The sequence below is a fragment of the Peromyscus californicus genome, unplaced genomic scaffold (genome assembly GCF_007827085.1).
Source record: "Peromyscus californicus insignis strain IS unplaced genomic scaffold, ASM782708v3 Scaffold_19__1_contigs__length_69161282, whole genome shotgun sequence".
In the NCBI taxonomy this organism is placed as follows: Eukaryota; Metazoa; Chordata; class Mammalia; order Rodentia; family Cricetidae; genus Peromyscus; species Peromyscus californicus.
The window spans coordinates 25,029,200-25,044,517 of NW_026294491.1; the positions used below are offsets into that span (position 1 = coordinate 25,029,200).

At 50.0% G+C, this 15,318-nt stretch overlaps 1 protein-coding gene across 1 annotated transcript in view; it reads right to left on the reverse strand.

Annotated features, from left to right (window-relative positions):
* The window catches only part of Npffr1 (neuropeptide FF receptor 1), a 41,803-nt gene extending 32,313 nt beyond the window's left edge, over window positions 1-9,490 (reverse strand). The window contains exon 1 of the mRNA XM_052744888.1: window positions 9,264-9,490. Within this exon, the coding sequence (XP_052600848.1) occupies window positions 9,264-9,270 (7 nt within the window). The 5' untranslated portion in view covers window positions 9,271-9,490. The remainder of the gene's footprint in view (window positions 1-9,263) is intronic.
* Window positions 9,491-15,318: the final 5,828 nt, after the last annotated feature.

The following is a 15,318-nucleotide window of genomic DNA, read 5'->3' on the forward strand; positions in this document are numbered from 1 at the left end:
ATTCTTGTGATATTTTGGTGAAGAATGTGGCTACTTTTTACCCTTGTCCAAAAAGTCTGCCTGAGGCTAAAGTGAAGAGTTTTGGATTAATTGCACTGGCAAAGGAAATCTCAAAACAGCCTAGTATAGGCTCTGTCATGTGGTTACTAGTGTTCACTCTAATGAAGATTTATAATGAAAAGGAATAAACAAAGTGTACAATTTGAGGAGGAAAGGAGCACCAGGAGGTAGACTAGAGGTAAGTCCTGTGTTCAAGGAGATAAACAAATTAAGAAATGGGATAAAGGGAGTAGTGACCTCAGGGCAAGACCCCACCCAGCTCTAAGCTTCCAACTTGTGAAAAGGAATTAAAGAATATCTTAGGTCCAAGTGTCATGGCACACCTTTAACCCCAGTACTCAGAAGGCAGAGGCCAGCAGATGTCTGAGTTTGAGGCCAGCCTGATCTACAGAGCAAGTTTCAGGACAGCTAAGCTTAGACAGTGAAGGAAACCATGGTAAACCGAAAGCTGGTGAAGATGTAATTGAACAAGGGGGCCATGTTCCTAGCCAGCAGCAAAACTTGGCAGCTTTGGCCACATGGTTCTGGCTTTAGAGTCAAGGATACAAGAAAGGGGTTATGGAGTCTCCCTCTGAGACTAGGGAAAGCCACTGAGGCCAGGCACGTGGCAGGGGTATCCCTGCATGGAGGCCCAGAGAGGCCATTGCTTGAAGCTATGAAGGTGAAGCCTGGATTGCCTTAGAGACCCCAAGATGTTGGACATGCCAGAGTCATGGGATACCTGCCGAGGAAAGCTGCTAACAGGGAGTGGAACCAGCTCAAGAGAAAGAAGTGTGTTGCAGTCAATAAGCTGAATTGGAGATACAAAGAGCATTTTGACATCAGACATGGAGATGCAGAGTTTGGAGTTTTCCCAGATAGTTTTTGGTCTTGCTTTGGTCTAGTATTTCCTCACTATGTTCCTTTCCCTATTTTTTTGAACAGTAATGTACATCTCATGCCATTATATGTTGGAAATACGTGATCTGTTTTTTTTATTATTTTATAGGGGATTACAGTTAAGAGATTGGATGAATCTCAGAAGAAATTTTGAACTTTGGACTTTTAAACATTGTTGAGACTGTGATAAACTATGGGGACTTTAGAAGTTAGACTAAACGCGTTTTGCATTATGTTATGGCTACAAGCATATGGGGGTCAGGGAGTGGAATGTGGTGGTTCAAATAGGTATGCCCCCCCCCCCCCCCCCCCCCCCCGCCATAGACTCATGTGTTTGAATGCTTGGCCCTTAGGGAGTGGCACTATTAGGAGGTGTGGCCTTGTTGGAGGAAGTGTGTCACTGTGGGCACCAACTTTAAGGTCTCATATATGCTCAAGCCCTGCCCAGTGTGAAAGTTCACTTCCTGTTACCTACAGATCAAGATGTAGGACTCTCAGCTCCTTCTCCAGCACCATGTCTGCCTGCATGCTGCCATGTCCTGCCATGATGATAATAGACTCAACTTTTGAAACTGTAAGCCAGACCCAATGAAACGTTTTCCTTTATAGGAGTTGCCATGGTTATGGTGTCTCTTCACAGCAACAGAAGCCCTAACTAAGGCAGTAAGTAAAAGCAAGTGAGCCTTCAGAAATCCTTGGAGTTGACAAACCTGAGCAGATGACTGGAGTACCATACGAAATGTGTGTGCCTGTGTGTCTGTGCACCACTTGAGTGCCTGGTGCCTGCGGAGGCCAGAAGAGGGCACCCTCCCCCGACCGTTGTGGATGATTGTAAGCCAGAGCAGCCACTGCTCTTACACTGAGCCCCCTCTTTAGCCCCAAGCAAGCCCTTTTATCTCCTTGTTGGACCAGGCCTGCAGTAGTTAGACCCCATCAACCACCTGGGGAGATCAGGCCCCGCCCCCTCCAGCTGACCAACCCCTGTTGAAGATGAAGACACATCCATCCTGGTGGAGGGAAACCACCCAAGATGGGAGTGATTCGGCCATGCCTGCCCCAAGCCCAGTCCCTCGATACTGCAGGTGTAACAAGGACTCGTAAACAAATGGTCCTTAAGTGCCTTCGAGTCCCGAGGCCCCCAAATCATGCCCTTCCCCATAGCAAAGCCACTATCATTCTAGGGCACCTGCCCCCTCCAGTGAATAATAGGGCTTCCCTGAGTTCCCTAGACACGCACCTTCCCAGAGCCCAGTCCCCATCTAGTGGCCGAAGTGAATAAGGAACCCGCTCCATCTGAAATGGGCTTTGCAGAGCCATCAGGCAATTCTTCCTCACCTGCTGCTTCTCTGGCTAAAATCCCCACCTTTTCTTTGTTTCTCTTTCTTCCTTCCTCTCTCTCTCTCTCTCTCTCTCTCTCTCTCTCTCTCTCTCTCTCTCTCTCTCGTGTGTGTGTGTGTGTGTGTGTGTGTGTGTGTAGCCCTGGCTGTCCTCGATCTCACTCTGTAGACCAGGCTGGCCTTGAACTCACAGAGATCTGCCTGCCCCTGCCTCCCGAGGGCTGGGATTAAAGATGTGCACCACCACTGCCCGGCTACACGGGGCGTTTCCATCTCTCTCTCTCTCTCTCTCTCTCTCTCTCTCTCTCTCTCTCTCTCTCCCAGCAACTCTCTGGTGTGTGTTTGCCCTTTCACCATCAACACCTGTATTCAGAAACACCTCCCTTCACGTCCTTTACTTCTCCCGGAAACGGAATCGCTCTTATCTCACATATTGAGCACATCCCCTCAGCCCCTTGAAAGGGATTGCAAACTTGAGAAAGATGGGTGTCTCAGTGGTTAAGAGCACTTGCTGCTCTTGGAGAGGATCTGGGTTTGGTTCTCATCACCCACATACTGGTTCACAACCATCTGTAACTCCAGTTCTAGGGCATCCGTTGCCTGCTTCTGGGTTCCATGGGCACCAGGCACACACATAGTATACATACATGCAGATACTCACATACAATTAAAAAATAAAAAGAAAACCTTTTTAAAAAGGTAAGCAGAAGTGGAACAGACTTAAAGGGGATGGAGACCTGCCATCCTTTGGCTTGCTCAGGGCCAGGCTGAACATGCTCTGTAGTTTCCTGTCTGTCTATAGCTTCCTGTCTGTCTATAGTTTCCTGTATATCTATAGTTTCCTGTCCAGGCTGATGGCTACTTCTTCCGGGTCAGCCAGCTCAATCCCTCAATACCACACTGCTCACCCTATTCCACTTCCTAGTGCTGCTACAGATAGAAGATTCTTTCTTTCCTCAACACTGGACACATCTTAGAGGCAGCTGCCATGCCTCACTCAGCTTCAAAGGCCACCACTATCTAGTGTGTGACCTAGAACACAGAGATGGTGAATGAATGGTCCCCAGTTCTGAGGGTAATGAATTTTCCTCCAAGCACTGCTTTAGCTGCCCTACACGGGCTCTGCTTTCTGTTCTTTTCATGGTTATTGGCCCTTTCAGAAAGGGAAGGGGTGGTCTCATGCAGCCTAGGCTGCTCTTTCTTGGTCTTCTTACCTCCACATTCCAAGGGCTGGAATTAGAGGTGTGCATCACCTTGCCAGTTTTAAACATGTGTCTTATGCATTATCCAGCTACCTCTGACCAGGGAAGAATTCTTTTCATTTCACAGGAAAATCAAAGCTCAAAGACAAGGAGACTTGCTCTCAGAGCACAGGGTGGAGGAACAGTACAGGGATTCTGCCCCTACTTGACCTCAGGATTCGTGGGGGACATGCTTCAAGTCTGAGCGCCCCCTCCCCACCCCCACCCCCGGCTCTGTTACCTCCCATAGTGTCCCATCCTCTTTGAGTCCATCAGGCCACCTCTAAAGCCCTCAAGTGTCCCATTAGGGCTCTTTGAGTAATTAGGAGAGGGCCTGGACTTCCGAATGCCGGTGCATGTCTGACATCATGAATGCCACAAGGATCAAGTAAAACATCGCTCAAGGCAAAGGGGCAGGTAAAGGCAGGAGGATCCAGAGTTCAAAGTCATCCTCAGCTACGTAGTAAGTTTGAGGGCAACCTTGTCACAGAACAAAGACAGCACTGCCTGAAGCAGGAAGATACAATGGTCAGAGGCAGAACCAGAGCCATTCTGGGCTCAGCTAAGAAGCCAAGAAGGAAAACCTAGTTCTTTGGGATCCATTCTTCCGTAACACTTCCTTACCACGTGTCCGCACCCAGAGCTTCTGTGTCCCGGTCCCCAGTGGGTTTCTTGTCTCTCATTTCTCAGCAGGGTCTTGTTTAGGAAAGACTTTGACGGAGCTGGAGAGACGGCTCAGCAGGGGGCAGCAGCATAAGAACCTGAGTCAGGTTCCCAGCACCTACCTGGGGTTGGGGGTGGGGCTTACAACTAACTGCCTGGAGCTGCAGTTGGGGGGGGGGGTCTGATACCACCCTCTTTTGGCGTGGGGGGGTTGGTAATCTGCCCTCATATGTACATAGCCACACAGAGACACACATAAGTTTTTAGTTTTTAATTAAAAAAAAAAAAAAAGAGCAGGGCGAGTGGTGGCACATGCCTTTTAGTCTCAATCCTTGGGAGGCAGAGGCAGGTGGAGTTCAAAGCCAGCCTGGTCTACAGAATGAGTTCCAGGACAGCCATGGTCTACGCAGAAAAATCTTGTCTCATGAAAACCCAAAATAAATATTTTTTTAAAAAATACTTTGATAAACTTGTTCCCTGGATGAGGAAATGGCTCAGGACGGTTCTCCAGGCTGAGTCTCTGAGACATTTGCATTTCAAAAGAAATCAACCCTGAAATCTGAAAGTGCATCACTCTCCATGCAATTTCGGTTGCTAATGAGAGCAGCAAAAGGCTTTGCCGGAGCTTGTGTCTTTCATGTTCGTGTCGTTTAAGTAGAACTGGTAGAAACTAACCATGTTCCCTCACTCAGCACTGAACGGCTGCTTCCCCGGGACCCTCCAGGCTCTCAGAGCCAGGACCTTTTGGAGTCGTTTGTTTGTTGTTTGTTTTGGAGCCAACATACCTGGCTGGGCAGAAATATATTCTGTCTCTCAGTCTCTCTCTGACAGAGTCTCATGTGGCCCAAGTTGGCCTCAAACTCTGTATATAGCCAAGAATGACCTTGAACTTCTGATCTTTCTGCTTCGAGAGCTGGGATCATAGGTGTGTGCCATGAAGCCCAGTTTTATTCAGTGCTAGGGACTGAACCCAGGGCCTCATGGATGCTACATGCTCAGTGCCTCAACTCACTCAGGCTAGCTATGAAGGGTGCCAGGGGCTCCTAGGAGAAAGCTACTGCGTCTGCGGAGTCAGGGTGGGATGCAGTCTCTCTTCCAACTCAGCCTTCATCTTGTACCAGCGGCACCAGGAATGAGGCTGGGGCTCTGCAGAATGAAGTGTCTGTCTTCAGGGGTTAGGAGGAAGCTTCTGAGACCTCAGAGTCCCCTCCAGGTCATAGTTCTGATCCGGCTACTCAAGAATCCCAGCTCTGGGGCGTGCAAGCTGGCTCAGCAGGGAAAGGCACTTGCATACAAGTCTGGCAACCTGAGTTGATCTCCAGAAGCCAGGTCAAAGTGAACAGGGATAGCTGAGTGTGGCAGTCCCCACCTTTAATCCTAAGCACTTGGGGTGAGGGGGATAGAGGCAGATCTCTGTGAGTTTGAAGCCAAGCAAGTTCTACCTAGCAAGTTTTAGGACAGCCAGGACTAGATAGAAAGAGCCTGTCTCAGCGGGAAAGAAAAAAAAAAAAAAAAAGGAAAATGAGAACTGACTTGTTGTCCTCTGACCTCCAAATACAGCCATGATGCACACACCTACACAATACATTTTTTAAAAAATTCTCTACAGTCTAGCCAGGAATCAAACCTGGGGAGGTCAGAGTTCAACTTTGGTATCTTCCTCTATCTACCAATTTCCTTTTATTTTTGAGACAGAATCTCATGATGTAGCCTTGGCAGGCTTGGAACTTGCTATGTAGATCAGGCTGGACTGGAACTCGAGGACCTCATAGAGATCTGCTTGTTTCCATCTCCCGAGTGCTGTGATTAAAGGCATGCACCACCACACCTGGCTTCCACCGTCATTTTTTCAGACAGGTCTTGCACTGAACCCAGAGCTCGCCATTTCTGATCTATGGGCCAGCAAGCCTCCAGGATCTGCTTCTTCCTCCCTCCTCGTAGCGCTGAGGTTACAGGCACATAACCTCATACCTCTGCACTTAGCTTTTATGTGGGTGATGAGGGTCTGAACTCGGGTGCTCGGCCTTGTGCCATAAGCCCCTTTCCCACTGGGCCTTATGGCTGTTTGGGCTTCTAGCTACAGATGTGGGAAGCATGCCTCTTTTTCCCCCTCTTGGGGACCCAGAAACTGCTCTCAAGGCTTTAATGACACCCCTCGATGATAGTCCTCTAGACTTCTCCTCAGTTCATGCAACACCGCTGTAATCCATCTGTTTGCCTCCCAAGACAGGAAATTTGCTGTGATTTGCTCTTACACAAGCTCCTAATGAACACTAGATTATTTTCTCCCCCTGCCCCCTGGAAATTTGTGTTTGTTTTGCTGAACTGGAGCTCAAGCCTTGAGCCTGAGGCAGGCCAGGCAAGGGCTTGACTGCTGAGTCCCAGCCCCCGCTCTGAAAGTGTTCTTGTTGTTCTGTTTTTAGTTCTTAAAGACATACACGGTTCCGAGCACCACAGAAGACAGAGGGACCGTCACTGAACGGGGAACACCCTGGGATACACCTGCTGGGATAATGCATTTGATTGCTTTTACGCCATATCCCCTTAGCCCAGAGGTGTCAGCTGGGACAATGGGGTTCTCATATTTCCAATGCCCCATTCTGTCTACACCTAGGGTCTCTCTATTTTGCTTTTTGAAGCCATAGCAGGAACAACCCAGAACTTACAGAGTAGAATAACCTTCAACCAGTAGAGAGGGGCAAGCAGCAGCTAGGGCCCCTTCTCATTTAGCCCAGGCTGGCCTTGAACTTGCTATGTAGCTTCTGCTTTCCAAATGCTGGGATTACAGGTATTTACTAGCAAGCCCAGCTCATGAGTTGTTGGAGGATAGAGCCCAGAGCTTCCTTCACACTAGACAAGCAAGATCTACCAACTGGCCTCTGCCCCATCTCCTTTTCTTTCTGCTGTCTCCCCACGCCTCACCTCTGCTTCCCCGAGGCCACTCCCAAATAAACTCTCTGATCCTAAATCCTTGTCTTAGGGGATGCCGCTAAGAAGGGAATCCAAAGAAGATGATAATGACTCTCACTGTATACGAATTTCATTCACAGATAGATGATGGAGATAGATAGATAGATAGATAGATAGATAGATAGATAGATAGATAGATAGATCCAGTAATAAAACTATGTAACTTTGCATAGGGGGATTATTCTGCATGCACTCTAAACTCTGCTTTTTAATACTCGTTTAACGTGTTTATAATATAAACTCGCATAACATAATCAATCCACAGTAGATGATGGACACATTTCCATGTCAACAAACACAATCCTAAGCACAGTCTGTCTCCCCACCTCCCCATGCTAGGGACTGAACTCACAGCCTCTTGCGCCAGTTAGCCCCACCCCCAGCCCCTAAGTGCCTTCGTTAATGACATCACTGCAGGTGCCTCTTATCTTTGACTTAATTTATTTAGTTTATCGTGTCTAGGCAAACACACGCAGACTTTGGAGGTGTGCAGAACGGCTTCCTCTGCAAAACGCTCTTGCTTTCTCGTCTCTCAAATGTTCACTATGCGTTCAGTGATTTTCCTCTGGCATCCTAAGAGGCCAGCATTGCATTTGAGCAGTTTAGTGGGTTTCAGAGATTATCTTTCCACCTTTTTTTGAAAATCAGGACAGGTGCCTATCTTCAGGACTTTTTTTTTTTCTCCCCTTTCATTTGCTGTCATTTCCTCTTCAGCAACGATCCTATCTGCAACTGCCTCTGGCTCCCTGGGATGCCATGTGTCCAGGTTTTGAAGGGTGAGCTCACTGGCTGCAGGTTGCTCAATGCTTTCTGTCCATCACACCCCTCGGGGTTTTTTCTTCTACTCAGCTCAGTCAGAAGCCCCAAAGCTCCCAGCCCTGAGCAGATCTGGCCTCTTCCCAGCACTCTTTGCTCTGTTTGTGCTTCTGCGCTCTGGGGTTTTCGGCACTTTGCTAACCGTCCTTCTTACAGATTCTAGGGATCTTCCAACTCCATCCCGGGTTACACATTCCTCCTGCATCTTTTTCCCAGCTCCTTGGCAAGCTGTCAGCGCACCTCCCATGATTGCCTGTAAAATCCCCTTTTTATTCCCCATAGTGACCCCTGCAATTACTCACTGGAACCCCAGAGCTTTCAACAGCTTTCACTTACTGGTATGAATATGTTCAATGCACCCTGTCTCAATCTATCTTCACAACCCCCACCCCACCCCACCCCTATGAAGTCCTATTGCGTGTTAGTTCTTCTATCCACCAGCTGGTACAGAAAGGCTTGGGCACCATCTCAGAAACACCCAGCAAGTCAGTGGACCAGCCCTCAGTCCTCTAGTTTCTTTATCTAAATATAACTCCCTTTGTCCACATGGACGGAGATGGGAGGCTGGACCCTCACCTGATATGGCTGAAGCCAGCACACTAAGCTTCGGGCTATTATTCCTCCTAGGCTCTGAGTTTGGGTCCTTTCCTAGGGGAATCATGGAGGCCACCTCCTCTAGGAGTCTATCCCTCTCCCGAGCCCAGCAGCCAGCTAAGTTGGTGACAACAGTTCCCTACAGGTAGTACCTCAACTATCCTCACCTGGTCACAAAAGAGCTCCTGTTTAGGGATTAGAGATGGTGTGCGCACGCACCCACAGACACGGGGGGCCTCCCACCCCTTCACACACACGCACCCTGGACATAGAGGCACCCACACATCACTCTGCCATCATCTTCCCCGTATCTCTGTGTCTGTCTCCCTCTCGGTGTCTCTGGTTCCCTGTCTCTTGTCTTTCTGTCTCTCTCACACACATACACACACATACGCAAATCTTTCCCCCTCCCAACCCCATGAACACAGAGGCACCCTCAGATCTGTTTCTATCCTTCTCTCACGGTCTTTGCATCTTTGTGTGTGTGTGTGTGTGTGTGTGTGTGTGTGTGTGTGTGTGTGTGTGTGTGTGTGTGTATCTCTTTGTCTGTCTGTCTGTCTCTCTCTCTCTCTCTGACACGCACACATTAGTGTCTGTCTCTGGCTGCCAAGGTACAGTGTCTCTTCTCCCTGGCCGCCCCCCAACCACTGTCCCCGGGTCAGTAGCCTATCCCACCCTGACTCCCGACCCTAGTGACACTCACCCTCCATACTGTCTGCTCCGGGACACTTTTCAGTGGAGGTGGGCACCTTCGGGCGGATGGGCTGGGGCAGAGAGGCACCAGGGGTCTGGGTGGCCTACCCTCGTCCCCGCTTCACCGGGTCGCTCGCAGGCGGGCAGGGGGCGCTCACTCCCTTGGGGTTCGGGGTGCAGCGCCCTCGCAGCGCTGCGGTCCGCCGCCGGACTCTGCCGGCCGCCCGCCCCGCGCCTCGCGGGTCTCAGGGAAGGAGGGGGCTGGCGCGGCGCCGTCTCCATGGCACCCGGCACACCTGTGCGGCCGGGCGAGGGCGCCCCGTGCACCTCCCGCTCGGAACTCTCCCCAGGACCCGCACCCTCCAAAGTGCGGGCGGTGCCCGCCGCAGCCCTGGCGGACACACACCAGCCCTCTGTCCCCACTCTACGTGGCTGGAGAACCAGCCTGGTCCGCACTCACCCACCATGATGTCCAGGACTCTGACTCTCCTGAAGAGGCTACGAGGTCGCTGTCACTACACAGGAGGGACCTCCGGAGAGAAGCCGGTGAGCGAGCTCTTCCTAGTGAACGGGAACAAGATGTCTGATGGACGACCCTGGGTTCCGAATCTCCTGGACCAGGCACTCACCAGAGGAGTACGCTTGGGCAAGTGTCTTATCTGCACTGAGCCTGAGTTTCTGCATCTGTGAAGTGGTTCTGAGGGAAGCAGATGTATGTGCACGTTTCTGCCCAGCATATAGTAGATACTCAATTAATGTCCCCCTTACTGGACTGGAGAGCACTCCCCTGGCCATCCCCAGGCCCCAGCAGACAACATTGCACTTCTGCCGCGTGGATGAAGATCCCCGGGTTCTAGACCAAAGAAAGTGAATGACCACTCCTTCCTTTATCAGGAGTCCAGGTTTTGTTTTCTTTTATGACTTCTGAAATATCTAGAGACTGACACTCAATCCATTTCTGCATTAGAATCACAAGGGGGCGGGGGGGAGGGTGAGGACAATAGTATCAGCAATAGGCTGGGAGTGGTGGAGCACACCCTTTTAAATCCCAGCACTTCGGGGGGCAGACAAACTGAGTTTGAGGCCAGCCTGGTCTACATAGCAAGTTCCAAGACAGCCTGGGCTACAAAGTGAAACCCAGCCTCTAAAACAACAAAAGATGTCCTTGCCTGTGGGTGACTCACCAGATGAACTCCCTTGATCCTTTGAAATGGTGAGTGCCACTGTGTCCCATCCTGCTCTCATCTCCCTGAGGCTTGCAGGTACCGGCTGATGGAAACCTCGTTTTATGTCCCGGTCCCTTCCACGCCTCCACCTCTAGCCCATCACTGAGATGCATCCCTGAGCATCCTCTCACTGAGCATCTAGCTCCTCTCCATTCCTCTGGCTGTGCACCCTGCCTGGTATTCCGGTCTACCTTTCTCACCTGCCCATCAACCATCCCTTGCCCCACCCACTGCTCTCAGCTCTCCAACAGCTCTTAGGCTGGTGGTTCCTAAACTTGCCCTGAACTTTGGAGCCACCAGAAGATTTTAACACCCACCTTCTCCTCCCTCGGATGACACCTATCCCAATTAAATTGGAAAGTCTGGGGTGGCGGCGAGGAGAGGAGAGGTGTGTGAAGCTCCCTGGCAATTCCAGCACACAGCAGGAGAACCACTGCCTGGTAACATTGCTGTCCTTGTCCCTCTCTGTGCCTGTCTTCCCAGCTGCTCTGAGGTCCCCCCCCCCCCCCAGTCCTCTCCACACACTCTCATAACAGAATGCCACAGGCTGGAGAGCTTCACAATGGAAATGTAGTCCATAAGGTTCCGGAAGCTGGTAAATCCAAGATAAAGCATCAGGCATCCCCTGGGGTTAGTCTTCCCCACTTCTCAGGACTCTGTCACTGTCTTCTCACTGTACACACACACACACACACACACACACACACACACACACACACACACACCTGGCTGCCTCTCCACTCCCCCTTCGTGTGTGTGTGTGTGTGTGTGTGTGTGTGTGTGTGTGTGTGTGTGTGTGTGTTAAAAGGAGCTTTCTTAAGCTGGACATGGTGGTGCATTCAGGAGGCAGAGGCAGGCGGATCTCTGTGAGTTCAGGGCCAGCCTGGTCTACAAAATGAGTTCCAGGGCTGTTACACAGAGAAACCCTGTCTCAAAAAAAAAAAAAAAAAATGGGGCGGGGAGATATTTTTGTGGGTTTTTTGTTTTGTTTTTAATTTTATTTATTTATTGTTTTGAGACAAGATCTCATGTAACCCAGTTGGCCTGGACCTCACTATGAAGCCTTGAGGACCTACCTCAATATGAAACCCTGAGTTTCTAATCCTTCTTCCATCTCCCTAGTGCTGGGATTATAGGTGTGTGCTACTGTACCTGGTCTATGTCCTGTTGCAGATGGAACCCAGGGCTTCCCGTTAGGCAAGTACTCTACCAACTGAGCTATATCCCCAGCTCTTTTAAATTTTCTTCTTTGTTTTTGAGACAAAAAAAAAAAAATCCCACTGTGTAGCCCAGGCTAGCCTCAAGTTTAAGATCCACCTGCACCTACCTCAAGCCTCTCAAGTGCTGAGATTACAGATCTCTCTCTCCCTCTCTCTCCCTCTCTCTTATTTTTTTTAATTTTATTTATTTATTTATTTATTTATTTATTTATTTATTTATTTGGTTTTTCGAGACAGGGTTTCTCTGTGTAGCTTTGTGCCTTTTCCTGGAACTCACTTGGTAGCCCAGGCTGGCCTCGAACTCACAGAGATCCGCCTGCCTCTGCCTCCCGAGTGCTGGGATTAAAGGCGTGTGCCACCACCGCCCGGCTTCTCTTATTTTTTAATTTAAAAAAATTTTTTTTTTGGTTTTTAGTTTTTGGTTTTTTGAGACAGGGTTTCTCTGTGAAACAGCCCTAGCTGTCCTGGAACTTGCTCTGTAGACCAGGCTGGCCTTGAACTCACAGAGATCCACCTGCCTCTGCCTCTGCCTCCCAAGCACTGGGATTAAACCACCATTGCCCAGCTTCAGATGTGTCTTTTATACTGATTTCATCCCTAGGGAATCAGGACACTATCCTTAATCAATAGGGTCCACAGGCCCTATCTTCAAATATAGTCAGTTGGGGTTAGGATGGAGGGACCCATACTCATTATGTATCATCCTCTCAGGGCAGAGACCCCTTGTCTCTGCATGTGCTGTCTAATCCAACCTCCGTCCAGTTGAAGACCCTCACTGGTACTGATGGACCACACAAAGTCTGGGCTGTTTTGGCGTGTGTACTCCTGCTCTCTAAGCAGGGTTGGAAGCGTGTTCTGAGATGCCCAGCAGAGTTGGTAATTGCCCAGGAAAAGAGCTGGCATGAAGCCAAAGAGTGTCCTGAGGGGCAGCTCTCTTGTGGAGGGGATGCCAGGCATCTCCAGTGGGAGACTCAAGTCTCTCTCCCTGGCTGGAAATGCACAGGGGCCTTTGGTGCAAAGGAGGCTACCTGGTTAGCTGCCCTTTTTGAAAAGGCTCAGAATCCTTAGGGTAGGGGATAGGGATCTCTCTGGATGGTGAGAATGCGTCCCCTGGGAATCAGACTCCACCCTGTAGACTTCTGTAGTATTTGTTTGAGGGAGGAGGGACTTCTGTAGTATTTGTTTGATGGAGGAGGGAGGCTTCCCTTGCACAGTGAGGCCAAGGTAGCAGCAGAGAGGCTAAGTACAGTCCAGGCAGGAGTGGGATTTTTTTCCCAGAGCCTGGAAACAGCCTCTGAGGAGCATTTCACTCTAAAAGCCTTAAAATGCTTATTAGCCAGCTCTCCCCAAGGAAGCAGGTCAGCGCCATTCTCTGCATTTATAAATGACAATGGAGGGCTCAGATGGCTGACTCCATCCAGCTGCAGAGCTGAATGGCTGCCACCAAGAGAGACAGAAAAGCCTAAAGAAGTCCTCAGAACCTAAACAGGCAGCCAGAAACCTGGGCATTCTCCTTTATCCGGCTTTCACACTGGCTTCCAGCACATCCTCTCTCAGGAATTCAGTGTTCCTATCTCTACAATGTGAGGGTTTGGGTAAGAGGGAGCACCTCATCTTCACAGCCCCCATCCTTGAGCCTAGGTATACAGAGTCTGCTGAGGGATCAGAGACACCTGGAGAAATCCTGTTCTCAGGCTGGGTGGGGCACACACTCTAGATTGTGACAGTGAGGGCTTCTGGGGAGGGCACTGAGCTGAGGAGGACTCAGATACATCTCTAGGGCATTGTAGGCTTTAGAGGACCAAGACAGCTCTCTGGGATGGCAGGGGAGAGGGAGTTCACAGGCTTCTTCTGTAAGCCCCTGACCTGGACACTAATTCCAGTGATACAGACTACCATCAAAAGATCTGGGCTGGGAAACGAGTTCCTCTTCCAACTGGGAGCATCCCCCATGGTATGTGACTTTGGCCACCTGCTCCACCATCTCCAGGCCTGTCCCTTGGCTTCATTTCTATAGCTGAGACTAGCCTTAAAGTTGTCATCCTTTGCCAGGCGGTGGTGGTGCACGCCTTTAATCCCAGCACTCGGGAGGCAGAGGCAGGTGGCTCTCTGTGAGTTCGAGGCCAGCCTGGGCTACAGAGTGAGTTCTAGGACAGCCAGAGCTGGTTGTCACCCTCCTGTGTGCTGAGGTCACAGGCATGCATTGACTTGTCACTTCTAGACAATGCAGCACACATTGTAACTACCTTACCTGTTGTGGTGGCAACTGAATTGACAGGAACTGGAAACTTGACAAGTCACAGATATACGGTGTCTTTATTTTACCTTATTTTTAAATTACATTACATTAAATTTATTCTTACTCATTTATAGGTATACAGTGTTCTGCCTGCATGTGTCCCTGCAGGCCAGAAGAGGGCACCATTATAGGTGGTTGTGAGCCACCATGTGGGTGCTGGGAAACTGAACTCAGGACCTCTGGAAAGAGCAGTCAGTGCTCTTAACCCCTGAGCCATCTCTCCAGCCCCATAAGTTTAATTTTTTTTTTTTTTTTTTTTTTTTGGCTTTTTGAGACAGGGTTTCTCTGTGTAGCTTTGCGCCTTTCCTGGAACTCACTTGGTAGCCCAGGCTGGCCTCGAACTCACAGAGATCCGCCTGCCTCTGCCTCCCGAGTGCTGGGATTAAAGGCGTGCGCCACCACCGCCCGGCTTAATTTTGTTTTTGAGGCAAGATCTCATGTAGTCCAGACTGACCTCAAACTCCTTGAGCTTGAACTTAAAAAGAATCATTTATTCATGTGTATGGGTGTTTTGTCTTCATGCATGTCTGTGTCCCATAGAGCGGGTGCCTGTAGAAGCTGGAAGAGGGGGTAGGATCCCCCCCGGGACAGGAGTTACAGATGGTTTGGGGCTGTTACGTGGGGCCTGGAAATTCAACTCGAGTCCTCTGGAAGGGTAGCCAGCACTCTGAATTGCCAAACCATCTCTCTAACCCTTTGGTTACTCTGATGGGTACCAATCTTAGGAAATTAATGTACATTTTTTGATTTGCATATATAATAAGAGAACCCCAGCCCAACATAGTGGGGTTCCTGCCGATAATCCCAGCACTTAGGAGTCTAAGGCAGGAGGACTACCATGAATTTCGGGGCAACCTGGGCTACAAAGACCCTATACCCAAACCAAAAAAAAAAACAGAAGGAAGATGAGGAGGGGGAAGAGGAGTGGGGGGAAAGGGAGGAAGGGGGGAGGAGGGTGAAGAAAAGAGGGGGGAAAAAGAGGGAGGAGGAAGGAGGGGAAGGGAGGAGGGGAGAAGGGAGAGGGAGGAGGGAGAAAGAGAGGAAGGAAGAGGAAGGGGGAGGGAGGAGGGAGAAAAGGAGGAGGGGAGAGGAAGGGGGAGGGAGGAGGGAGAAAAGGAGGAGGGAGAGGAAGGGGGAGGGAGGAGGGAGAAAGGGAGGAAGAGGAGGGAGGAGGGAGAGTTTAATTACTTTTCTTGATGCTGTGACTAAGTAACTGACCAAAAGCATCTCAAGGAAGTGTTTCTTTGGGCTCCCAGTTGGTCGAGGCCATCACAGTGGGGGAGGCTGGAAGAATGTAAGGTCACGCTGTGTCTGTAGTCA